At 62.5% G+C, this 24,088-nt stretch overlaps 5 protein-coding genes across 6 annotated transcripts; 3 read left to right on the top strand and 2 right to left on the bottom strand.

Annotated features, from left to right (window-relative positions):
- The first annotated feature begins 806 nt into the window (after positions 1–806).
- Positions 807–10,474, top strand: MXD1 (MAX dimerization protein 1). Of its 2 annotated transcripts, none has more exons than XM_071728993.1 (6): positions 807–986; positions 1,407–1,503; positions 4,074–4,103; positions 5,697–5,811; positions 6,842–7,001; positions 7,660–9,202. In XM_071728993.1, exons 1-6 carry the CDS (start codon positions 914–916, stop codon positions 7,842–7,844), a joined length of 660 nt encoding a protein of 219 aa, XP_071585094.1. In that variant the 5' UTR covers positions 807–913; the 3' UTR covers positions 7,845–9,202. The 2 variants fall into 2 exon arrangements, with proteins under 2 accessions (XP_071585094.1, XP_071585093.1); XM_071728992.1 differs by having other exon boundaries at positions 808–986; positions 7,657–10,474.
- Positions 10,475–11,745: 1,271 nt separating this feature from the next.
- Positions 11,746–15,666, top strand: SFTPB (surfactant protein B). The gene is made up of 8 exons (XM_071728943.1): positions 11,746–11,920; positions 12,353–12,477; positions 13,100–13,159; positions 13,491–13,616; positions 13,891–13,980; positions 14,281–14,682; positions 15,061–15,162; positions 15,549–15,666. Exons 1-8 carry the CDS (start codon positions 11,851–11,853, stop codon positions 15,582–15,584), a joined length of 1,011 nt encoding a protein of 336 aa, XP_071585044.1. The 5' UTR covers positions 11,746–11,850; the 3' UTR covers positions 15,585–15,666.
- A 109-nt stretch (positions 15,667–15,775) lies between these two features.
- Positions 15,776–20,274, bottom strand: USP39 (ubiquitin specific peptidase 39). Its single transcript, XM_071728942.1, is given in 13 exon segments — positions 15,776–16,062; positions 16,168–16,254; positions 16,374–16,509; positions 16,846–17,177; positions 17,332–17,399; positions 17,481–17,558; positions 17,738–17,963; positions 18,047–18,199; positions 18,300–18,436; positions 19,476–19,570; positions 19,672–19,741; positions 19,907–19,991; positions 19,993–20,274. Coding segments are annotated over 13 exon segments (1,782 nt in total). The 5' UTR covers positions 20,260–20,274; the 3' UTR covers positions 15,776–16,014.
- A 138-nt stretch (positions 20,275–20,412) lies between these two features.
- On the top strand, positions 20,413–21,785 carry C30H2orf68 (chromosome 30 C2orf68 homolog). The gene is made up of 4 exons (XM_071728944.1): positions 20,413–20,696; positions 20,821–20,936; positions 21,188–21,306; positions 21,605–21,785. The coding sequence occupies exons 1-4, from the start codon at positions 20,602–20,604 to the stop codon at positions 21,725–21,727; spliced, it is 453 nt and encodes a 150-aa protein (XP_071585045.1). The 5' UTR covers positions 20,413–20,601; the 3' UTR covers positions 21,728–21,785.
- A 468-nt stretch (positions 21,786–22,253) lies between these two features.
- On the bottom strand, positions 22,254–24,017 carry LOC139788754 (vesicle-associated membrane protein 5-like). The gene is made up of 3 exons (XM_071728945.1): positions 23,885–24,017; positions 23,058–23,189; positions 22,254–22,572 (listed from the first exon to the last, which is right to left on the bottom strand). Exons 1-3 carry the CDS (start codon positions 23,885–23,887, stop codon positions 22,333–22,335), a joined length of 375 nt encoding a protein of 124 aa, XP_071585046.1. The 5' UTR covers positions 23,888–24,017; the 3' UTR covers positions 22,254–22,332.
- Between the last annotated feature and the right edge of the window lie 71 nt (positions 24,018–24,088).

The raw sequence follows: 24,088 nt of genomic DNA, 5'->3' as shown, positions 1-24,088 counted from the left end.
ACCCGTCCAGGGCCTTTTCTTGCAGAAAATCAGGGGTTTTTTTTCCTTAATTCCCCCCCCCAGCCAGGTGCCTGCTCCCCCTTCAGCTTCCAACCTCTGCTAATTAATCCCTTCTCCTAATTAATACCTGGGGAGGGGGAGGGATGTTCTGAGGGCCTCCAAATGGTGTTTGAGGAGGGGGGGGGTGACTTAGCCCCCCACTTATGGGTTTGGGGGGACACAGGGGGGGTTCCCCTTGTCTGGGGGGGCTGTGAGGTGCTCCCGGTTTGGGGGGGTCTTTATTTCTTTATTTAGGGGGGAGCTGAGGGGGTTTGGGTGGGGGGGGGCCCCAGCCTGGGGGGTCCCTCTGGGGGGGGGGAGGTCTGCCCTGAGGTGGGGTCCTTGCCCCGGGAGGGGGGTTCCCCAGGGAGGGAGTGGGATGGGGGGGGCTCCCTGGGGGGGTTGTGGTCCCTGTCCTGGGGGTCCCTGGGGGGGGTCCCTGTCCTCCCGCCCCCCCCCCGGGCCCAGCTGGAGCCGTAGCCCCGCCCCTTTCCCGTTCCCGCCTCCCCATTGGCTGCCCGAGCAGGAAGTGAGTCAGTGTGCCGGGCGCCCCGCCCAATGGGGGCGCGGCGGTTGGGTTGGGGCGGGGCGAAGCGATGGGCCGGGCCAATGGCGGGCGGGCGTGGCGCTTCGGACCAATGAGAGCGAGCGAGGGGCGTGGCCCGGGGGCACGGCCCCCCTATCGCACTCCCAGGGGTGCCGCCGATGGGCGGGGCTTCCTTCCCCTTCCCACCAATCGGCGGCGGCGGCCGTGGGGGCGTCGCCCAATGAGCGCGCAGGGGGCGGGGCCTGGGGAGCGGCCGGACACAGACGCTGCCGCTGCCGCTGCCGCCGCTCCCGGCCCGGTCCGGTCCGGCCCGCAGCGCCCGGAGCCATGGCGGCCCAGGGCGGGCTCAGCATCCAGCTGCTGCTGGAAGCGGCCGAGTATCTGGAACGGCGGGAGAGAGGTACCGGGGCGTCCCCACCCGAACCCTGCCGAACCCCCGGTACCGATCGCGCTCGCCCCGGTACCGGTTCCCTCCCCCAGCCCCCGGTTCTCCCTCCCTCCCCCCCCCCCGCCCGGTACCGGTTGCCCCAGCTGTACAGTCCACCTCCCCCTTGCTACCTATCCCCTCCTTCGGTACCGGTAGCCCCCCCCCCCGGTACCGGTTCCCCCTCCCTCCGGTGCTGCCTCCTCCCTCGCCGTGGTACCGGTTCTCTCCGTAGTCATGGCTCTCGCCGCTGTACTCTCCATCTCCCCTTGGCTTCCCCCCTCCCGGTACCGGTTCCCCTCTCCCGGTACCGGTTCCCCTCTCCCGGTACCGGTTCCCCTCTCCCGGTACCGGTTCCCCCCCGGTAACTCCCCCCTCGCCGTTGTCTCCCCGCAGAAGCCGAGCACGGTTACGCCTCGGTGCTGCCGGGCGGTTCGGTCCGGGACACCCCGCGGCGCCGCCTCCGGGCCCGCAGGAGCGGCGGTGGCAGCAGGTAACGGCCGGGACCGGACCGGGCCGGGGGGAACCGGGAGGAACCGGGGGGTTCGCGGCGGGACCGCCCGCCCCGAGGCCTGGCAGGGCCGGGAGGGAAGGGGCTGGCAGGGGGGGACGGGGTCCGGTGAGGTTCTGGTGTCACCTGGTGACGTTCCGGTGTCACCCGGTGTCACCAGAGCTCGGGGGGGGGGCGGGGCTTCTGTCACCCTGAGAGCGGTCCCGGTCAGGTCCCGGTCAGGTCCCGGTCAGGTCCCAGTGTCACCCGGTACCGGGGGTCCGGTCAGGTCCTGTCACGGGCGAGGCTGGACACCGTGTCCCGGTGTCACCGGGTGTGTCCCTGACCCGGGGACACCTCCCTGTCACCCGGTGACCGGGGCTGGTGCCACCCGGGGTCACAGAGCGCCTGTCACCCGTGGCGTGGGGAACAGCGGGGGCTGGGACACCCCTGTGTCCCGGTGTCACCGGGTGGCTGAGGTGACACCCCCCGGGTCCGGTGTCACCTGGCAGGACCCCCCTGTCACCTCAACCCCGGGACCCCTCCAGCCCCCCCCTCCCCTCCCGTGGGGTCCCGGGGAGACCCCAGTGGGCAGCTGTGGGGCGGGGTGTCCCTGGGCTGGGGACATTGCCACCCCCTGGCTGGGGGGGGAGGGGACGGGACAACGAGCCCTGGATTTGGGGCTGATTCCTCAGGAAGTGGAACCCCTGAGGTGGGAAAAAAAGGAGATTTTTGTTTGGGATTGGGGCTGTTCTGTGCTCACGTGGAACCAGCTCCTCCTCCTCCTCTTTCTCCTCCTTTTCCTCCTCCTCCTTTTCCTCCTCCTCCTCCTCCTCCTTTCCTCGGGCAAAAAAGGGAATTCCAAAATTCCCCTCCCTGAGCTCCCCCCGGAGCCTCCCCAGGGCTCTGGTTCCTCCCTGCTCAGCCCCCCCTCAGCTCTGTGGGGTTTTTTCCCATTTCTTTCAGAATTATTGGTGAATCCCGTTTGTATCCATCCCTCAAAACTCCAGCTGGGATGGGCTGGGGTCCTCCTGGCTTTGCAGATCCCACCTGGGGCTCGGGGTTTGGGTCTTTCCAGGGAATATTTCACGGGTCAATCCCTCCCCACTGCCCCTTGATCCCCTCCAGCTCCCTGGCAGTCACTGAATTCCCCGGGGGGGGGATCATTCCCTCCCTTTAACACCCCCAGAATCACTCAGACATCCTCCGGGTGGGACTTTTGGGGAGGGGGCTCCCAAATCCCCCCCACCCTGACAGGGGCAGAAACCCCAAATCCTGAGTGGGTCCATCCCAAGGCGTTGGCTGATTGCTTCCTCCCTCCTCCTCCTCCTCCTCCTGCCCTGTTTGCCCAGGGAGGAGCACCCATGTCACCAGATCTGTCACATTTTCCCACTCAGGAACAAACTCCTCATGGTGAGGTGGTGACCTCAGGGACAGCCACTCCCAGCCAGGACTTTTTTGGGTTTATCCCAAATCCCAACATCTCCCCAGGCTGGGATGTGGCTGACTCCCCCCAGGTGGGGATTCTGGAGCTCCCAGAGGAGGAGGTTGGGTCTCCCCAGCTCCTTTCCAGCAGCTCCAAGGGATGTTTCTCACTCCAAATTCCCTTTTTTTTTTTTTTTTTTTCCCTTTTTTTGGAAAGATTTAGAGTTTATCCTTCCCTTTGCAGCACAGCAGCAAAAAAGGGTCTGGGGGCACACGAGGGGGTCTGGGGGTCTGCCCCCTTTTCATCCACTCCAGAATTAAAATCCATCAGCTGGAGGAGCCTTTTTGGGAGCAGATTGTGGATGCAATAAAGATAAATAAAGCCCCTCTCCTGCTGGGAAGGATCCTGGAAGGGGGGAAGGGGTCGGTCAGGGACAAACCAGAGAAGTCTCTGCCCTGGAATCCAATGGGTTTGGGTTTGGGGAATTCCCTGGAACAGGGAATAACCTGGAGCTGGGCTGGATCCCCTTGGGAAGATGGGGGAGGAAGAGGAGGAGGGGAAGGAGCTTCCCAGTCCCTCAGGGAATGCTGCAGGGAGCATCCCATCCCTGCCTCCTCCTTCAGGCCTGGGGAGCCTCCAGAGCTTTATCCCAGCAGGCAGTGGCTTCTCCACCTCTTCTTTTTGGGGCATTTAATGAGTTTTTACCTAAAGCAGAGCCTGGTCAGAGCTTTGCCCTGGGGCAGACCAGTGACTCCCCCAGGTGTCTCCTGCACCCATCTTGGGTTTGCAACAGAGAGAAAATCAGGAGGAGTTTTGTGTTCTCTGCTTTTTGAAGAGGTTCTGTGAGAATTTATGATTCAACATCGTGATTCCAAAGGGATTTATGGTTTTAACAACCTCACTTTCAACTTCTAAAATTCCAATTTATGGATTTAAAACCCCACCTTCCCCTTTTCCCCACCCCTTTTCTTGCCCTTTCTCTGCTCCTTTCTCCCTCACATTATTCTTTTCACCACCCCTAAGCCATCCAGCAGCTCAGAAAGCCCCCGGGCTTTGCAAATCCTCCAGGAATCACCCATTAATCCTGATTGGGATGGACCTAAGCAGGCAGAGGAGTTAAGAACTTCTGCTCTGCTTTTTTTTGCAGGTCGACACACAACGAGATGGAGAAGAACAGGTGAGTGGGGGGGCTTGGAGCTGGGGGGGTCACTGGCTGATGCTTCTCTCTTTTCTTCTTCTCCCTTTTTCCCTTTCACCTCCTCAAGCCACCCAACTGTGCCCTCCACCAAAATTTGATGTTTATTTTTTTCCCCCTGGCACCAAACTCAGGTTGATTCAGGAGCAGCAAGGACAAAAGTGATGGGAAGAGGCAGCAGGTTTGGGAAAACCTTTTGCCTGGTGATCCCTTTTTAAGCTTGATTTTTTTTTGTTGGTTTTTTTGGGTTTTTTTTTGTTTTGTTTTGGGTTTTTTTGTTTGTTTTTTTGTTTTGGGTTTTTTTGTTTTGGTTTTTTTTGTTTTGGTTTTTGGTTGTGTTTTTTGGTTTTTTGGGTTTTTTTTTGCTTGTTTTTTTGTTTTTTTTTTTTTTTTTTTTTTTTTTTTTTTTTTTTTTTGTGGGTTTTTTGGTGTTTTTTTTTTTGCATTCAGTGGGATCCCTCCAGGTTTTTCAGGTTCCACAGCAACGTGCTGGCACCCACACTCCCCACCTTCCCCTCGCAGCGGAAACCCCAGGTGCCACTCGGGGTTGTGCAATCCACAGACTCAGCTGAGAAACCCCGCTCAGAGTTTTGGGCTTTGCTGCTGTTTGGGGTTGGGTTGGGTTTTTTTCACCCCTGAGAAGAGCCAGCAGGACAGGAGGGGCTGTCTTTTAGCCAAGGGTTTGGGTTTTGCTGCCCTGGCTCTCAGGTCCTGGCTCCTCCACCTGGGATCCCACCAGGAAATCGTTGCCTGAGCTGCTCCAGGAGCTTTTCACCCCCTTTTTCTTTGCTTCAGAAAATGATCTTTGGGAAGGCTCCTGAGCAGAAGGAAAACCACACGTTGTGGTTGCCTTGTCAGGAGATGCTGTGGCTTCTGTCGTGCCCCAAACAAGCTGGACAGGAACTTGCAAAACCCCAGTTTGCAGCTGGGGCGGGATTTCCACAGTGGGTTTTGCAACTGGTGTCCAAGAACGTGACCTAAATCTTGGGGCTGGGGAGAGGAACAGCAGGGAAATCATCCCGTGCTGGGAACAGCTGGGTTGTCCACGGACCAAGGGACTTCCCCAAGGTTCCCTCAGTGCTAGCTGATTTGTCAGAGAATACAAAAAAGCTGAGTTTGGGGGATCTGGAGGGATTTCCATCGGGTTCCTCGTGCAGGACCAGCGTTCCCTGAGGGTTTTGGGTTTCTTCTGACCTGAGCTGCTTGTGCCAAGGATCCCAAACCTCCTGAAAATAAGGGAAGGAAGCACTTCCCAGGGCATCAGTGGAGTAACTGACTGAGCAGCATCCCTGTGGTCAGTTTGGAGGAGGAGAAAGGCTGAAAGTGGAGATTCTCACCCAAAAAGCTGAGGTCTCAAGCAGCTCCTCACCAGGAAGCATCCCAGCAGCTGGAGTTGGGATTTTGGGGCCCCTGGTTGCTCTTTTCTCCCCGTTTATGGGCAGTGAGGAGGGTTTGAAGACTTGTACCAAGCACTCCCCTGATTCCCCGTGGTGTGGGGGGTGGGGTCCCTGTTGGGCAGCGTGTGGCTGATGTCTGTCTGTCTGTCTGTCTGTCTGTCTGTCTGTCTGGCCCCAGACGTGCCCACCTGCGGCGCTGCCTGGAGAAGCTGAAGGGGTTGGTGCCGCTGGGTCCCGAGGCGGGCAGACACACCACGCTCAGCCTGCTCACCAGAGCCAAGCTCCACATCAAGGTGAGGGGGAAGCCCCTGGGACACAGCAGAGGGGGGCACAGAGCCCCGGGGGATAGGATGGGCTTGCAGGGTTAAGGGGAAAATTAATTTTTTTTGGCTTTTCTGTTCTGCGCTCTTCCTGGTCCCTTGGGGTGGGATTTGGCTGCTTGGAGGTGACAGGGGGAGAATTGGATGGAGACTTTGTCACTGCAGGGAGGTGTCCAGAGAGGGGAATGGAGCTGGGGAATGCTCCAGCTGGAAAGTGCCCAGAGGGAAAGGAGCTGGGGGGCTGGACAGCAGGGGCTGAGGATGAGCCAGCGTGTGCCCAGGTGGCCAAGAAGGCCACCAGCATCCTGGCTGGGATCAGCACTGGGGCGGCCACCAGGAGCAGGGCAGGGATCATTTCCCTGTGCTGGGCACTGCTGAGGCTGCACCTCCAATCCTGGGCTCAGTTTTGGGTCATAAAAGAGACATTGAGGGGCTGGGGGTGTCCAGAGAAGGGCAAGGGAGCTGGGGAAGGGTGTGGAGCAGAAGGAGAAGGGTCTGGAGAAGTTGTGAGGAGCAGCTGAGGGCCCTGGGGGTGTTGATCCTGGAGCAGAGGAGGCTGAGGGGAGACCTTGTGGCTCTCTGCAACCCCCTGAGAGGAGGTTGGAGCCAGGGGGGGTCGGGCTCTGCTCCCAAGGAACAAGGGATGGGCCAAGAGGAACTTTTGGCACAACTCAAGTGGTGCCAGGGGAGGTTTAGGTTGGAGCTGGGGAAGAATTTCTCCCTGGAAAGGGTTGTCAGGGCCTGGCCCAGGCTGCCCAGGGCAGGGCTGGAGTCCCCATCATCCCTGGAGGGGTTTCAGAGCCCTGGAGATGTGGGGATGAGGGACACGATGGCCTTGGCTGTGCTGGGCTCATGGTTGGAGGATCTCCCAGGGCTTTTCCAACCCAAACCATTCCATGACTCAAGGTCTGGAGCTTGGAGCAGCCCAGCAGTGCCTCCTGGTCACCTTGAGGTCCAAAGCAATGTTTCAGGTGTGTTTTTATTTCTCTCCCATACCCTGCAGAAGCTGGAGGACTATGACAGGAAAGCCCTGCACCAGATTGAGCAGCTGCAGAGGGAGCAGAGGCACCTGAGGAGGCAGCTGGAGAAGCTGGGGATGGAGAGGATGAGGATGGACAGCATTGGCTCCACCTTGTCCTCCGAGCGCTCCGACTCGGAGAGAGGTGAGAGCCCAGGGGGAACCAGCCAGAGTTTCACTTCACCATTTCACAGAATCCCAGAATTATTGAGGCTGGAAAAGCCCATCAAGCCCAGCCTATGACCTAACCCCACATCAGCCAGCCCATGGCACTCAGTGCCACATCCACCTTTCCTTAAACACCTCCAGGGATGGGGACTGCACCACTTCCCTGGGCACTCCATCCCAATGCCTGATCACCCTCTCCATGAGGAAGTGTTTCTGATATCCAGCCTAAACGTGCCCTGGGACAGCTTCAGGCTGTGCCCTCTCCTCCTGTCACTGCCTGGCCCCCAGACTACACCCTCCCCTCAGGGAGTTGTAGGGACTGATAAGGTCCCCACCGAATCCCCTCCAGGCTACAGCACCCCAGCTCCCTCAGCCTCTCCCCATCAGACTTTCCCCCTTCCCAGCCTCGTTGCCCTTCTCTGGGCAAGAGCTTGCTTGGAGTGAGGGGCCCAGAACTCTCCCAGAGCTCCAGGTGCTGGGTCCAGGGGGAGAATTCCCTCCCTGCTCCTGCTGCCCACACTCTTCCTGAGCCAAGCCGCCCGGGCACACCAGTTCTCCACCAGTCCTCCCAGCTCCCTGCCCAACCACTCTGGCTCTGCCCCGGGGTTACTGTGGTTTCTTTCCTCTCCTAGAAGAGCTGGAGGTGGACGTGGAGAGCACGGATGAGCTTCCTGCTGAGCTGGACTGGAGCAGCAGCAGCCCCAGCGACTCCGAGGAGCGGAGGAGCCCCCGGAGCGTCTGCAGCGACGAAGGCTACGCCAGTGCTGGGCTGAGGAGCCTCAGGCTGCAGAGCCACCCCAAACCCCCTCTGGTTCCATGAGGAGCAAACCCCTGGTGCTCTTTTCCCTCATCTGGATGTTTTTTGGTTTGGTTTTGTTGGGGTTTTTTTTTTGTTTGTTTGGTTTTGGGTTGGTTTGCCCCCTCTCTGCCTTCCCTGCCTTTTTCTTAACCACCTCCTGGGGAGCCAGAGGAGGTGAGAGGTGCCCACGGGGCTGGGGCTCAGCCCTCCCAGCCCAAACTCCTCTGGGCTGGCCTGAAACATTCCAACCACCTCTGGAGAATATTCCAAACCCTCCCTTTGGGGGGATTTTGGGGTTGCTGTCACCACTTGGGATTCTAGACCTGCTCCATGTGTTCACCCAGCGACATCTCCTACCCCCTCACTGGGGGCAGAACCCAAATTTAGGGTTTTTGAGGGACGAGGAATATCTCCTACCCCCTCACTGGGGGCAGAACCCAAATTTAGGGTTTTTGAGGGATGAGGAACATCACCTACCCCATCACTGGGGGCAGAACCCAAATTCCGAGGAGTTTTTGGGATGAGGATCCCAAAGCAGCGCCAGCTTCTTGCACCACCCAGGGGACTGGACCTGGCTTATCTCTAATTATTCCCTCCTGGAGCTGGAGCCTGGCACAGGGAACTCCACCAGAGAGGACCTTGGGCTCCTCCTCCTCTTCTTCCACAGCCTCCAGCTGGGAATTTTTCTCTCCTACCCAACCCCAACCCATCCCTTGTCCCCAGAACCATCCCTGCCGGAGGCGAGCGCTCCCGGGATTCCTTTTTTCTCCCTCTCTTGGGGATGAAGGGGGTGATGTTTCTTGTTTCCTACCTCGAAGAGTTGAACAAAAATGGATCTTTTTAGCACAAAAACCCCAAGCTGAGGCCTCGGATAGGGCAGCAATTCCCAACCCCCCCTCCCCACCCCATCCTCCAGCAATAACACGGAGCCGAGTGGAGGCCACGCCAGCTACAAATCCTATTTATTCCTTTTTTCTACCAACCTGATGGACCAGAGGGGGAATATTCTTCCAACTTTCTGCTTTTATAAACCTTCTGGAACCTTTGATCCGGGGAGAGCCACCAACCCAGACGTTCCTTTGCCCCTCCAACCACTCCAGAGGGGTTTTTCCCACCCCCTTTTGATCCATCAGCGTCAGGTCCTGGGGTTTTATTTTGTGGTGGGAGCCAAAAGCAGGTGCTGGGATTTCAGAACCACGACCTCCAAGTGAATCAACAACAGAAAACTGGGGTTTTTTTCCCTTTTTCTTGGCTTTTTGAACATCCTAAATCTGATTTTTGAAGCATTCCAAGTCTTCAGGAAGCGTCGGGTGAGCAACGGAGCCAACGGCTGGATAAAAATCTCCCAAATCTTGGATTTTTTGGGGGGTTTGAAAAGGGAGAAAAATCCAAAGCGACAGATTTGGGTGGTAAAGGAGCTGGAATTTGCCACCACCCCATGGATTTGTGCCACTCGCTGCTCAAAACCCCCAAAAAGGGGAAAAGGAAAGGGCAAAAAGATGAAAAACCTCAAGAAAAAAGAAAAAAATGGAATTTCAGCACTGGTTGTGCTGAGAGTTCTCATCCTCCTCCAGAAATCCCACCAGAGCCACGGATTTTGTTCCCTTGGAGCCAGGAAGGGTCAGGAAAACGTTGAAGAGGAGGCAAAACCCATCAAAATGGGGTTTTTCTTTCAACCCACACTTCCAACTCGGCTTCAATTTTTTTTTTTTTTCCCCCACTTTCCTCCCCCCCCCCCTTTTTGTGCCTTTTAGAGCTTTTGCTTTCCCTCCCGTTTTTTTTTTTTTTTTAACACATCAACCCAAAAAACTTTGGGAATTTTGCACTGCTGGGACCTGCCTGAAGGCCAAGAGACACGAGATCCCTCCAAAAAAAAAAAAAAAAAAAAAAAAAAAAGAAATAAAGATGCACTAACCTGGCAAGAGGCTGGAAAAGGAAAATCCCAACCTCTCCGGGTCCCCCCCTCCTCCTTTGCCAGTTTTTTTTTCCTGGCATTCACTGATCCACCAGCATTCCTCAAAAAAAAAAAAAAAAAAAAAAAAAAAAAAAAGCTGCAGGAAGGACATTTTTGTAGAGAAATAATTTAAAAAGAGCCACAGGAGCCCCTCACCCCCTCCCCGTCTGCTCCTTGCATGGGCATCAGCCCAAAACTCACTGGGGTTGGGGTTTTATTCCCATTTTTTTCCTCCTGCCTCACTCTCCATCCCAAATCTGGGAATTTTCCTTCATTTTTTTTTCCAGCCTTTCATCCCTTCAGTTTTCCAGCTTCACAGCACAGGGAACACCCTCTGGGTGGTGACTTGGAATTTTTTTTATGCTTTATTTTGCTTTTTCTCCCTTGATTTGCTTTTTTTTTTTTTTCCCCATCTTTTTTATTATTATTATTATTATTTTTAACTGATCCCCCTGGCTTTGGAGCCGGGGAGCAGGGGGAGAAGGAGGAATTCTTTTTTCCAGACACTGTCAATATCCCGGGAGCAGCTCCTGGGGCTTTGGTTGGCTTTTTTTTTTTTTTTTTCTCCCCCCCCAGGTTTCCCATTTTTTGGGGGGGGGGGGGGTGGTAAATTCCGGGGTTTTCCGGAGCCTTTGGAAACGTTGGGGGGTGTTGGACCCATAAGAAAAAAATAAATTATTTCGTTAGGAAAAAAAAAGGAATGGAATTTGGGGGGGGGGGGTAGAGCTGAGCCCCTCCCTGGAAGGTTTGGGGACCTTTGGGGGGGGTGGGACTGGGGGGAGAGGGGATTGGGGGGAGCAGTGGGATGGGGGGGGGGAGATTGGGATTGGGGGGGATATTGGGGTCACTGGGGTGGGAGGGGGGGCATCGGGGGGGACAGATTTGGGACATTGATGGGGGCTTGGGGTGCAGGGGGGGTTGGGGGGCATTGGGGTGCGGGTGGAGGGAGTGGGGGGGGGGTGTTGAGGTCTCGTGGTCTTTGCCACCCCCCCCCTCCCCTCCCCTCCCCTCCATGTCCCCATTTCAGGAAAATGAAGTAGCAGTAAATGCCCCCCCCGTGCAAACCCCCCCCCCCCCGACACCTCCCCTGTGCAACCCCCCCCGTGCAACCCCCCCCCCGTGCAAACCCCCCGTGCAACCCCCCCCCGTGCAACCCCCCACGTAAACCACCCCTGTGCGAGCCCCTCCATTCACCAGATCCACGCAAACAAATCCCCCCCCACCCCCCCCTCCCGCCCCCTCCACCCACCCAGCCCCCCCCGACCCCCCCGGAGGGACCCGGGCGCTCCCCGAGCACGAGGGCTCTCGAGTGAGGGTGGGGCCTGACGGGAACTGGGGGGGTGTGGGGAGGCACCCGTGGGTGCTGGGGGGGAGGGGAGGGGGTACCCATGGGTGATGTCCCGGGGGGGGACATGGGGGAGGTTGGGGGGCACCCATGGGTGCTGCGGGGGGGGGAGGGAGGGGGGGCTCCTATAGATTGTGCTGGGGGGTGCTGGGGGTCGGGGGGGACGGGAGGTTGGGGGGACACCCATGGGTGCTGATGGGAGGGGGATAAATGGGGGGGTGGGGACAAGGGGGGGACATGGGGGGTGGGGGGGGAGAGGAGGGTATGAGGGGACACGGGAGGACAAGGGGGGTGAGGGGATGCCACGGGGGGGGGTGAGGGGACACGGGAGGACAAGGGGGGTGAGGGGACAGGGGGGGTATTGGCCACGCGGTGTGGGGCCGTGGGGACACCATGGGGGGGGACGACACACACACGCGGGTTCTCAGTGTCCTCTGCCACCGGGGGACGTGGGGACCTCGATGGGGACCTCTACAGGGACAAGGGGACCCCAATGAGGGCCTCTATGGGGACACGGGGACCCCACTGGGGACAGGGGGACCTCGGCGAGGTCCCTGCTGGGGACACAGAGGTGATGGGGACAGCGGGTGGGGGAGCAGGAGGCAGCCCCCAGGTGCCCCTCCCGGCCATGGCACTTGTCCCCAGGGAGCTGGCACTGTCCCAGCTGCCACCACCCCCGGACGGGGCTATAAGAGGCGGCGGGGCCGGGCCGGGCCAGCGCCACCACCATGGCACCGACACTGTCCCCGCTGTCCCCTGCGCTGCCACTGCTCCTCGCCCTGCTCTGCGCCACCACAGGTAGGTGACACCCCCAAGGATGGGTGCCATCCCCCTCCCCAAAACTGGGTGTCCCCCCAAAAAATGGGTGCCCCCCCCCCAGCGCTGGGTGCAATCCCCCCCCCCCCCAAGCTGGGTGCCCCCTGCCCCTAAAACTGAGTGCCCAAAAAACATGGGTGCTCTCCCAAATACGGATTCCACCCCAGATTTGAGTGCCCCCCCCTCCCCCCCAGAGCTGGGTGCCCCCCCGGGAGCTGGGTGCCCCCCCATGGGCCATTTCGGGGTGGGAGGGGGTCCCACAATGGGGGGTGAAGGGCCCAGACACCTGGGTGTGTCCCCCACCCGGGTTTGGGTGTCACTGGGTGCTGCTGTGCAGGGCTGGGGGCTCAGGGGGGTCCCTGTGAGCTGCCCCCCCCCCCCCGGGTTTGGGTGTCACTGGGTGCTGCTGTGCAGGGCTGGGGGCTCAGGGGGGTCCCTGTGAGCTGCCCCCCCAGGAGTGGTGCCGGAGCTGGGACTCAGCGCTGCACTGCGGGGCCCTGGGGCTCTGTGCCCGCCTGGCGTGGGCCCCCCCCGGCTCGGTGAGACCCCCCTGGGGACACCCAACCCTGTCCCCATGGCCCCCCAGAGCTGCTCCGATCCCCCCGTGACCCCCACACCCCCTGTCCCCATGCCACATGTGCCCTGTGTCCCCCGTGTCCCCAGTGTCCCCACCCTTCCATATCTCCCATGGCCACGTGTCCCCTGCTCCCACATCCCCCGTGTCCCCTTCACGTCCCCTTCGTGTCCCCATGTCCTCAATGTCCCCTATGTTCCCATGCCCCCACATCCCCAATGTCCCCATGTCCCTACATCCCCTGTTCCCCCTTTGTCCCCATTCCCCCATGTCCCTTTGCCCTCATGTCCCCATGTTCTCAACGGGCCCAATGTCCCCTCGCCCCATGTCCCTGTGTCCCCATGTCCCCCATGTCCTCATTCCTCTGTGTCCCCATTCCCCCATGTCCCCAGTATCCCCATGTCCCCATTCCCCCATGTCCCCACTGTTGCCATTCCCTTATATCCACCATGTCCTCGATGTCCCCATGTCCCCCTGTCCCCAGTGTCCCCTGTCCCCAATGTCCCCCTGTCCCCATGCCACATCCCCCTGTACCCAAGTTCCTCCCCCCCCACATGTCCCCATGTCCCTGGTGCCACCTCTCACAGGACATCTGCAAGGACTTTGTCACCCTCCTCGTCCACATGGCCAACGAGTCGGCCACCAAGGTGACCGTGGGGCTGGGGGTGGCCAGGGAGTGGACACCGTGGGTGCCACCACCACGGGTGTCACCACCAGAGTGGGTGCCACTGTCATGGGTGTCAGTGGAGTGGGTGGCACCATGGCAGGTGTCACTGTCACAAGTGCCACAGTGACCGTGGGGGTGGGTGGGAGGTGACGCTCACCGTGAGTTGTCACCACGGCGGGGGCCACCAGCACGAGTGTCACCAGAGCAGATGCCACCAGAGCGGGTGCCGTGGGGGCTGTGGGGCCGGGGTTGGTCAGTGGGTGGCCACCACGGGTGCCACCCCAGGGGTGTCACGGTGGCCATGGGTGCAGGTGGCCGTGGAGAGCTTCCTGCGGCGGGAGTGTGCGGCACTGCCCGTGCCATCCATGGTGACCCCGTGCCAGAACCTGGTGCACGAGTACCTGGAGCTCCTTGTCACCGACCTCCAGGAACATCTGGTGAGTGGGGACACGGGGGGGACACAGGGACACCACGGGGTGCTCACCGGGGGGGGACACCTCGGGGTGCTGAGGGAGGTTGGGGACACTGCAGTGGATGGGGACACTGTGAAGTGCTGGGGGGGTTGGGGACACCTCGGGGGACACCTCGGGGTCCTTGGGATGTGGCACCGGGTGTGGGACACCTTGGGGGAGGGGCAGGAGGTCTGGGGACACCTGGAGGCGTTGGGGACACCATGACAGCCGTGTCACCTCGGCGTTCCCTGTCCCCCAGAAGCCCTCGTGGGTCTGTGGCCGCCTGGATCTGTGCCCGGGGGGGGCCCCGGCCCTGCCCCCCCTGGGGGCTCTCAGCACCCGCCTGAAGGTACGGGGGGGGGGGGAGGGGCTGGGGACATCACCGGGGAGATGGGGAACACCATGGGGGTGTCTGTGGGCATCAACGTGGGCACGGACACCCCCCGTGGGCACGGACACGGACACGGACACCCCTGTGGGGATCTCCGGGGCTTTGGGGCATCTCCACGGGTACCTCCATGGACACTCCCGTGGGTATCTCCATGGGCATCTCCATGGACACTCCCGTGGGTTTCTGGGCTTCTCCGTGGGCATCCCCACGGACACGGATTCCCCCGTGGGCAGCTCGGTGTCCCCCGTGTCCCCGCAGGTGGCAGTGCCGCTGCCGCAGTGCTGGCTGTGCCGCACCATGGTGTCCCGGCTGGAGGCCACGGTGCCGGTGGAGCGGGTGGCAGCGGTGGCCTCGGGGCTGTGTCACCTCCTGCCGCTGCCGCTGACCGGGGCCTGCCAGTGCCTGGCGCAGCGTTACACGGCGCTGCTGCTGGAGCGGCTGCTGGGACAGCTCGGCCCACGCGTGCTCTGCCGCTTCCTGAGGGCGTGCGGGGAGGGGGACACCCGCGACCCCCTCCTGCTGCCGCCTCCCGAGCCGCCCCTCCGGGACGACGAGGAAGCGGCGTCCCCTGACGGTGACTTCGCGAAGAAGCCGCCGGTGACATCCGGATGGCAGCTGGGGGACACCCGGGAGCCACCGGCTGCTTGTGCTGGCACCCAGGTGACAGGGGTGGCCTCGGGGGTGGCAGTGGGTGAGGTGGGCGGGGGGGGGGCCCGGGGGACATGGCCCGGGGTGACACGGCTCAGGGTGTCAGAGCCCTAGGGGACAGGTTGGGGACCCCCGGGTGCCACAACCCTCGGGAGGTGGCAGGACCCCTGGGCACACAGCGAGGTCCCCAGAAAGTGTCACAGGCCCCCAGGGAACGTGCCAGCATCCCCAAGTGTCACCAACCCCAGGGGACACGCTGGGTGCCACCAGGCTTGGGAGCCCCCAACCCAGGGGTGGCAGCAAGGAGGTGACAGTCGTGGGAGGGGCTCTGGGGGGTGTCCCCAGTCCGAGAGGGACATCTGACCCCCCCATGTGTCCCCCTCCCCGCAGGAGATGGGACAGGGCCCCCCTGCCTTGTCCCCAAAACTGGGACCCTGTGCCCTGGGGCCCATCTACTGGTGCTCCAGCCCAGGGGCTGCCCTGCGCTGCCAGGTGAGGGGACAGGGGACATGGGGGAGCATGGGGGGGACACGGTGGAGAGGGGGGGGGGAGTTGGGAGACAAAGTGGGGAGAGCGGGGGACACAGGGGATTAAAAAAAAAAAAGGGGGGGGCACAAGGGGGGACAAAGTGGGGACACACAAAGAGGGAACATGGGAGGGGACACAGGGGGGACAAAAGTGCCACGGGGGGACACAGGTGACACAAAGGGGGAATGCAAAAGGGACAAAGAACATAGGGGGGACAAAGAGGGGGAGGAGAAAGGGATAAAAGGGACAAGAGGGAGGTACAGGGGACAAAAGGGGGACAATGGAAGAATAAAGAGACATGGGGGGGACAAAGGAGACGGTGTCCCCAACCTCCCCCCTGCTGTCCCCAGGCCCTGCAGCACTGCCAGGAGCACATCTGGGCCTAGAGCAGGGGGACATCCCCCAGGAGGCTCTCCCACATCGTGTCCCTTGTCCCCAACCCTCAAATAAAGCTTGGCTGTCACTCTGCCTCAGCTTCCCTGATGTGGGTCTCTTGGGGGGTGGTGACAAGGTGATAGGGAGGTGACAAGGGGACAAACCACCACTTGTCCTCCAGAGGAGCGAGGGTGGAGAGTGGTTACAAAAATACAGCAGGTGACATTTATTGAGGGTGTCCCCAAGGAGGGGACAAGGGGACAGGCACCTTGCTGGTTGGTTTATCCTCACACCGCTTCCAGATCAGCAGCAGAATCAGGGGGGACAAGAGGACACTTTGGTGACAGGTGCCACACGTGCCCCCATGTCCCCAGGGTGTCCTCAGCCCTCAGTGGGGTTACGGGTGTCTCCAAGGAGGGGACAAGTGTCCCCAGGGGGGTGTCAGGCACCTTGTTGGTTGGTTTCATCCTCCTCGCGCCGCTTCCAGATCTGCAGTGGAGTCACAGCCACGAGGGGATATTTTGGTGACAAGGGGACACCTGTGACCCGTGTGTCCTCTGTGCCACCCCCCACAGTGTCCCCACAGCCCCTCACCTGGATGTAGGCCTCGGAGAGGGTGATCATCTGGGGCAGGATGTCTGTGACCTGCAGGTCCTGCAGCTCGTACCACTTCCCTGTGCCCTGCCCAGGAGAGCAGAGGTGACATCAGAGGTGACACCAGAGGTGACAGCAGAGGTGACAGCAGAGGTGACAGCAGGGCCCCTCTGTCACCTCCTGGCCCCAGGGGAGGGGACACTCACGTGGTGCAGGACGTGGATGCGGTAGGAGCCCTCGGAGGGTTTCCCATCGTGGACGATGTTGGCGATGAGGTCGTAGGTGGTGTTGGTGTGGGCAGCCTGCACCTCCTCAGAGAGGTACTCCCGGAGGTCCACGTTCCTGGGGGGCACCACAGCCACCTCAGCTAGGGGACAGCCCTCACCCACCCACCCCCAGGGGAACCCACACCCCCAGGAACCCAGAGGAGCCCCCACCCCCCACTCGCAGCTCCCTCCAAACACTGAAACGCCTCCAAACCCCACCCAGAGGCCTCTGAGCTCCCCAAGATGCTTCCAAACCCCTCCTGGAGCTTCCAAACCTCCCACAGATGCTTCCAAACCTCTCCTAGGTCCTCCCAACCCCCTCCCAGATGCTTCCAAACCCCCAAGGGGGTGCAGGGCAGGGACAACATGGACACCCCAGGCATCCCCCAGGTGGGTTGGGGTCCCCCCTCACGTGATGGGGAAGTTGACAATGGTGGGGTTCTTCTCCACAAAGAAGTTGTTCTTGGTGAAACGTTTGATGCAGAAGATGAGGTAGGGGGGGAGCTTGGTGAGCTGGAAACGTTTGAGGAAATTCTCCTTGTAGGTTTTGTATTCCTTCTCTGTGACCCCGTTGAACTTGGCCAAGATGCTGAAGAGAGGGACCTGGGGGATGATGAGCTGCTCCTTCTCATCCTTGTAGAGGGGGGCAGTGGGGAGGTCCAAGGTCAGGTACATGAAGGTGGATTCCACCATCATCTCCTGGTACTCGCTGTTCTGCAGGAGCTGAGCCTTCTCCTCGGCTGGCTGGGGGACACGGGGGGCATCAGGGGGGCTGGGGACCCTCACCTGGGGTCAGAACCTCCCAAATTCCCCCTTCTAAGACACGGGGGTCACCAGGAGGGTCGGGGACCCTCAGCTGGGGTGCTGACCCCCCAGTTTCACCCCTTCCTGAACTCACCAGGTCGGGGTGGGGCAGCTTTTTGGTGAAGATGCGCATGGAGCCCTGGAAGACGTCGGTGACGATGGCTGTGGGGACAAAAAGATGTTGGGGGGACACCAAGGGTGATGAGGGGGTGTCCCCCAAGGACCTTCACGCTCTCTGCTCACTCTTTTTCTTCCTCTTGGTGCCACCCAGGGCCGAGTGCAGCGCGTTGAGGAACCAGGAGAGAAAATCCACCCCATCCCCTGGAAAGCAGGAATCCATCAGGAGAGGGAACACACACAGGACAGGGGACACACAGGGGACACACAGGGGACAGGGGACATGCACAGGACAGGGGACACACAGGGGACAGGGGACATACAGGGGACATGCACAGGACAGGGGACACACACCACCACCAGCACCTCAGCCTTCTCCTCACCTTGCTTGGTGATCTGGAAGTTCTTCTTGCTGCAGAGGACCACAGCCTGCAGCATCTCGTGGGGGGAGACGTGGGCTTTGAAATTCCTGGGGTTCCAGAGCTTCCTCATCAGCTCCCCAAACCTCTGCACCAGCAGGAACATGATGTCCCCGGGGGGACGCTGGATGTCCCTGTAGTTCTCCTCCTCCAAGAAATAATTCCTCAGGGGTGGGACGTTGGACAGAGCCTGGGAGAGGGGAGGTGGGAGAGGTTCTCAGCAGAGCCCGGGGGCGTGGGGGCGTTTCAGGGCAGAGGGGAGGGAGGGGGCACCTGGAGGACGGCGTTGGCGTAGTCGTTGGCTTTGATGTTGTTGAGCCCCACGATGCCGGGCAGGTAGGTGGTGCCATCGTATGCCCGGGACAGCTTGGCCTGCTTGTCCAGGTTGGAGATCTGCTGCGCGGTGAAGGTGGGCTTGAGGACGTACTGCAGGGCAGGGAGAGAGGGGAAGAGGGGAGGGAGACGTGTGTCAGCCTGGGTCACCCCATCGGGGGTGGCTGGGGACCTCCCCTGGGGTGCCACCCACCGTGATGTCCTCCAGGGAGGAGTCGATGATCTCGTAGTTGTCGGGCAGGCAGTAGAACTTGAGGGTGTGGAGGTTGAGGAAGACGTGGTGGCTGAGCTGCACGCTGTGGATGTAGGCGTGGGACTTCAGCCCCCGGCCTGGGGGGGACAGCAGGGGGTCAGGGAATGAGGGGGGGCACCAGAGAGGGGCTGGGGAAGCTGGAGATGGGACAGGAGCTGTTTCCAGCCCACCTGTGTGTGCACCCCCCCGATGTGTCTGTGCCCCCCCAGATGTGTCTGTGCCTCCCCAGATGTGTCTGTGTCCCCCCCCCGGATGTGTCTGTGCCCCCCCAGATGTGTCTGTGTCCCCCCCCGATGTGTCTGTGCCTCCCCAGATGTGTCTGTGTCCCCCCCAGGTGTGTCTGTGTCCCCCCCTGATGTGTCTGTGTCCCCCCCCGGATGTGTCTGTGCCCCCCCAGATGTGTCTGTGCCTCCCCAGATGTGTCTGTGTCCCCCCCCGGATGTGTCTGTGCCCCCCCAGATGTGTCTGTGTCCCCCCCCGATGTGTCTGTGCCTCCCCAGATGTGTCTGTGTCCCCCCCAGGTGTGTCTGTGTCCCCCCAGATGTGTCTGTGTCCCCCCCCGGATGTGTCTGTGCCCCCCCCAGATGTGTCTGTGTCCCCCCCAGATGTGTCTGTGTCCCCCCCAGATGTGTCTGTGTCCCCCCCAGATGTGTCTGTGTCCCCCCCCGGGTGTGTCTGTGTCCCCCCAGATGTGTCTGTGTCCCCCCCCGATGTGTCTGTGTCCCCCCCAGGTGTGTCTGTGCCCCCCCAGATGTGTCTGTGTCCCCCCCAGATGTGTCTGTGCCCCCCCAGATGTGTCTGTGTCCCCCCCAGATGTGTCTGTGTCCCCCCAGGTGTGTCTGTGTCCCCCCAGGTGTGTCTGTGCCCCCCCCCAGCTGTGTCTGTGCCCCCCCAGATGTGTCTGTGTCCCCCCCCCAGATGTGTCTGTGTCCCCCCCCAGATGTGTCTGTGCCCCCCCTGATGTGTCTTGCCCCCCCCAGATGTGTCTGTGTCCCCCCCAGGTGTGTCTGTGTCCCCCCCAGGTGTGTCTGTGTCCCCCCAGCTGTGTCTGTGCCCCCCCCCAGCTGTGTCTGTGCCCCCCCACATGTGTCTGTGCCCCCCTCCCGGGGGTCTCACCCTGGAAGTACTTCCCGCAGACCAGGCAGGCGTAGACGTTGATGTGGGAGAGGGAGATGGAGCAGAGCTTCTCAAAATCGAAATCCAGGACACTCCTGGGGGGACACAGAGCTAAGGGAGGGTCTGGGGGAGGCCTGGGGACAAGAGGGACCCCCAGGGACCCCCAAGCCCCCCCCCTGCTCCCCCCAGCACTCACTTGTTGATGGTGTCCAGGTAGGGGCAGTGGCGGCTCCGCTGATCCTCGGGGTCGAACCGGCCGTAACGCACTGGGGGGAATTAATGGGGCAATGAGCGGGCTTAATTAGAGGGGGATAATGAAAAGGGGTGTTAAATGAAGGGGGAATCACCGAGCCCCGCTGTCCCCCCGCCTGACCCCAGCCCCGGTACCCCCGGCCCGGCCCCCTCCGCAGCCGCCAACCCCCGCTCCCCACCGGTGGGCTCCAGCTCCGGTTCCGAGTCTCCATCGGACTCCCGCTCTCTCTTGTTCCGCACGGGACCGCTGGAGCGGGGGGGCAGCGGCGGAGCCCCCCGAGTCCCCGCTCCCGGTTCCCGGTTCCCGTTTGATGCGGGCGGGATCCGCGGGCACCCCCGAGCCCGGCCCCGCCTCCTCCCGCCTCCCGCGCTCCCGTTCTGAGTCCCGGCGGCTCCGGGCTCGGTCCGTCTCCCCCTCCCGGCGGCTTCGGGAAGGTCCCCGCGACGAGGGGGCTGAGGAGGGGGCTGAGGAGCCTCCCCCGGCCCGCGGGGCCGCCCGCTCCCCCCGCTCCCGCTTCCCGCGGCTGGACATGGCGGCCTGCGCATGCGTAGACCCCGATTCACAGCCCCGCTACGCGTGCGTAACAGGGCGGAGCATGAAGTACGCACGCGTAGCTCATTCCCAGCCCTGTTACGCACGCGTAGCTCATTCCCAGCCCTGTTACGCACGCGCAGAACTGAGGCGAGTGAGCGTTACGGGCACTGCGCGTGCGCAACGTCACCACAGCAACGCACGCGTAAAGGCGTTTGGTGAATGGCGGCGCGCATGCGCAGCCCGCCCGGCGGCTGGCGGGGCTTTTAAAGGGGCCGCGTCCCCGGTACCGCTGGGGTTTGGGGGGTTTTTCCGGGTCGGTCTCGGTGGTGGTGGCGGGGGATGGAGGCGTCCTCAGGCTGGCGTTGCCGACCCGGCGGGCGGCTCGATATGAGCCACGGCTTCGTGCGGCACATTCGCCGGAACCAGATCGCGAGGTACCGGTTCCGGTGGAGCTCTCGGCCGGTCCCGTGCTCCCCTTGATCCCCTCAGGCTCCCCCGGTAACCCCCCCGCTCCCTGCCTGTAACCATCCCCGGTAACCCCCGGTTCTGCCGCTCCAGGGACGCGTACGAACGGGCGGTTCGGCAGGCGCGGGGCCGGGCCCGGGGCCGCCTCCCCCAGACCCCCCCCCGGCCCCGGCGGCCCGACCAGCAGGTGTACCGGCCCCGGCGGCCCGGTGAGCGGGGAACCGGGGCGTACCCGGGGGGGGGGAAATGGCCTGGGGTGAGGTGGGAGGGGGGGGGCACCCATGAGTGGGGGGGGGCGGGGGGGGGGATGCTCCTGGGTGGGCTGGGGGGCACCTAAGGGTGGGCTAAAGGGGAAGGGGGCACCCGAGGGTGGGGGGTGGGGTCCGGAGGTGCGGGGCTGGGAGGGGGGGGGGGAGGGGTAGGTGTCTCCGACCCCCCCCTGAGGGTGCAGGTGCTGCAGGGGGGGCTGGGGGCGACTCCAGCCCCGGGCCCCCCCCCGGAGACCCCCGCGGGCCCCGACTCTTCTGCCTCGAGTACGAGGGGGACGATGGCCACGTCACGGCTGTCATCGTGCACCAGGTGGGGGGGCACCCGTGGGTGACTGGGGGGCTGTGGGGCAGGGGGTGTTGGGGCACCCGTGGGTGTCAGGACGTGGGGCACAGGGTGGGGGGGAGTCATGGGGCAGTGGGTGCCCCTTGGGATGGGGTCGGGGGGTCCCTGTGGTGACATTGGGGGTCCCCAGGGGTGACAAGGGGAGGGCTGTGGGGTGCTATGGGTGACAGAAGGGGGGTGCCATGGGGGTGCTGGGGGTCAGGGGGTGTCCCGGGGGGTTCTGTGGGTCAGGGGGTGTCCCAGGGGTGACGCAGTGTCCCCGCAGGGTGACAGTGCAGAGGAGGTGACCCGTCGGGTGTGTGCTCGGAGCCCCCTGGAGCCCGCCCTGCGCCGGGCCCTGTGCCAGCGGGTGCAGGAGGAGCTCAGCAAGCGCCGGGGGACAGGGTGACACTGCCACCACTGCCCGGGGACACGGCCACCAGGTGCCATTAAAGGTGCTGCCAGGCTCCAGTGTCTGGCTCTGCTTGGGGAAACTGAGGCACGCCGGGGTGTCGCCCTGTTGCGTGTCCCCTGCAGGTGACAGCAGGTGCCGGGGTGTCCCCTCAGTGGGTGACAACGTCCTCGCAGTTGGTGGCAGTGGGTGTACGTGTCCCCCTTAGGTGGGTGGGGGCCAGGGTGTCCCCGTGGGGGGTGACAGTGGGCACGTGCGTCCCATGCTGGTGACAACGGATGGCAGCGTGGTGACAATGGGTGTGTTTGTCCCCAGCGGTGCAAGGGTGTCCCCTTGGGAGTGACAATGGGTGTGTGTCCCATGGGTGCCAGGGTGTCCCCCCATGAGTCACAGTGTCCCCCAGGACCCCCTCCAGGCTCTCCCCTTCCTGGGGGTCATCGATCGTGTCCCCTCCCTGGTCCCCCCAACCTGGTGACAAGGCCACAGCACTCCCCCGCGGGCTTGGTGGCACTTGGGGACAAGGTTTGTTAGCGTAGGGTCCCCTTGGTTTATTTCTGGTGGGGTCTCCCCCAGCCACCTCCTGCCACTTTGTCCCCACAGTGTCACCCCCTGTCCCCTGTCACCTCACTCCCCACGGGCTGAGGGGAGAGCATCCCAGGGAGAAGTTGTGGGGTGGGGATGGTGACAGTGACAGTGACAGGGGGTGGCCACAGCAGTCCCAGTGCCAGGCCCAGGGCCAGCAGCAGCAGGACAGCAGTGACAACCCCAATGGCCACCAAGCGCCAGTGTCCCCTGCGCTCCTGCCGGGCCACCACCCGCGTGCTGCGTCTGAACAGGGTGCCCTGAGGGGACATCAAGGGAGGGAGGGGACACTGGAGGGACAGGTGGCACTGAGGGGGGGATTCCCTCCCCTCTGGGCCATCTACCCCTAGAGTGTCCCCCAGGGTTGGGTGGCCCTAGAGTGTCACCTCCCAGGGCTAGGTGTCCCCATGGTGTCCCCTGGGCTCTATCGGTGTCCCCTGGGCTGTATTTGTGTCCCCATACTGTCCCCTGGGCTCTATGTCACTCTAATGTCCCCTCCACCCCCTCTCTGTGCCCCCACGGTGTATCCCCTGGGGTTTAATGTCCCCATGGTGTCCCCCAGGCTCTGTGCCCTGTCCCCATGGTGTCCCCTGGGCTCTGTGTGTGTCCCCCTGTTGTCCCCTGGGCACTGTGCCCTGTCCCCATGGTGTCCCCCAGGCCCTGTGTGTGTCCCCATGGTGTCCCCGGGCTCTGTGCCCTGTCCCCATGGTGTCCCCAGGCTCTGTGCCCTGTCCCCATGTCCCACCATGGCGTGCAGGTCCCTGGCCCTGCTCTCCAGGTCCTGGAGCCTCCCCTCCCGCTCCAGCGCCTTCCCCAGGTTCTGTCTCATCAGCTCCGTCACCTCCTCCACCTCCTGCTGGCATTGTGCCACCCCCACCTGGGGACAGGGACAAGGGGACACGGACACGTTGGGGACACCCCCCCGGGATGGGGGGCATGGGGGGGGGAAGTGGCATCTGGGGCCAGAAGGGGAGCGTGGGGACAACGGGCACAAAGGGGACGTGGGGGGGACAAAGGGACCATGGGGGGGACAATGAGGGCACAAGGACCATGGGGATAGAGAGGATCACAGGGACAGGGGAGGGGACCTTGGGGACAAGGGGACCAGAGGGAAGTGGCATTTGGGGACAGAAGGACCATGGGGTAAAGGGGACCTCAGGGACATGGGGGGGGGACAAGGGGGTCACAGGGAAGGATGTGGGACAATGGGGACATGAAGGGACAATGGGGACGCAGAAGGGACCATGGATCCATGGTCACCTCAGGGATGTGGGCACAGGCGTCACCTCAGGGAAGTGGCACCGTGAGGAGGTGGCACCTGGGGACAGGAGAGCGGGGAGACTTGGGGACACGGGGCCACCCAGGGATGGGGCACTTGGGGACACCGAGGGGCAGAGGCGGGGGTGACCGGGGGGGCTGGCACCGAAAGTCCCCTGAGAACGCACCCAAGGCGAGGACCGGGACGTCACCGGGGGGTCCAGCCCCCCCCTCCCAAGTCCCTGTCGTGCCCCTATCGCGATCGCGCCCCCGGAAACCGAAACCGAAAGCGGCTGCGGAGCCCCCGGCGCTCACCATGGCCCAGGGGGAGGGGCGGCGGTGGCGGGACCGGAGCCACCGTCCCGGTTCTGTCTCGGTCCTGTCCCCTTCCTGTCCCCGTCCCGGTCCCCAGAGGCCGCCCCTGGCAGGAGGGACCGGGACCGCCCCCCCGGGGCCAAAGATCGGGACCGTCCCTGTGTCCCCTCCCCCGGTGTCCCCGGACCTTCCCCAGGGCCCCCC

Source organism: Heliangelus exortis, chromosome 30, assembly GCF_036169615.1.
Source record: "Heliangelus exortis chromosome 30, bHelExo1.hap1, whole genome shotgun sequence".
NCBI lineage: Eukaryota > Metazoa > Chordata > Aves > Apodiformes > Trochilidae > Heliangelus > Heliangelus exortis.
This window is presented reverse-complemented; position numbering and strand designations above follow the sequence as displayed.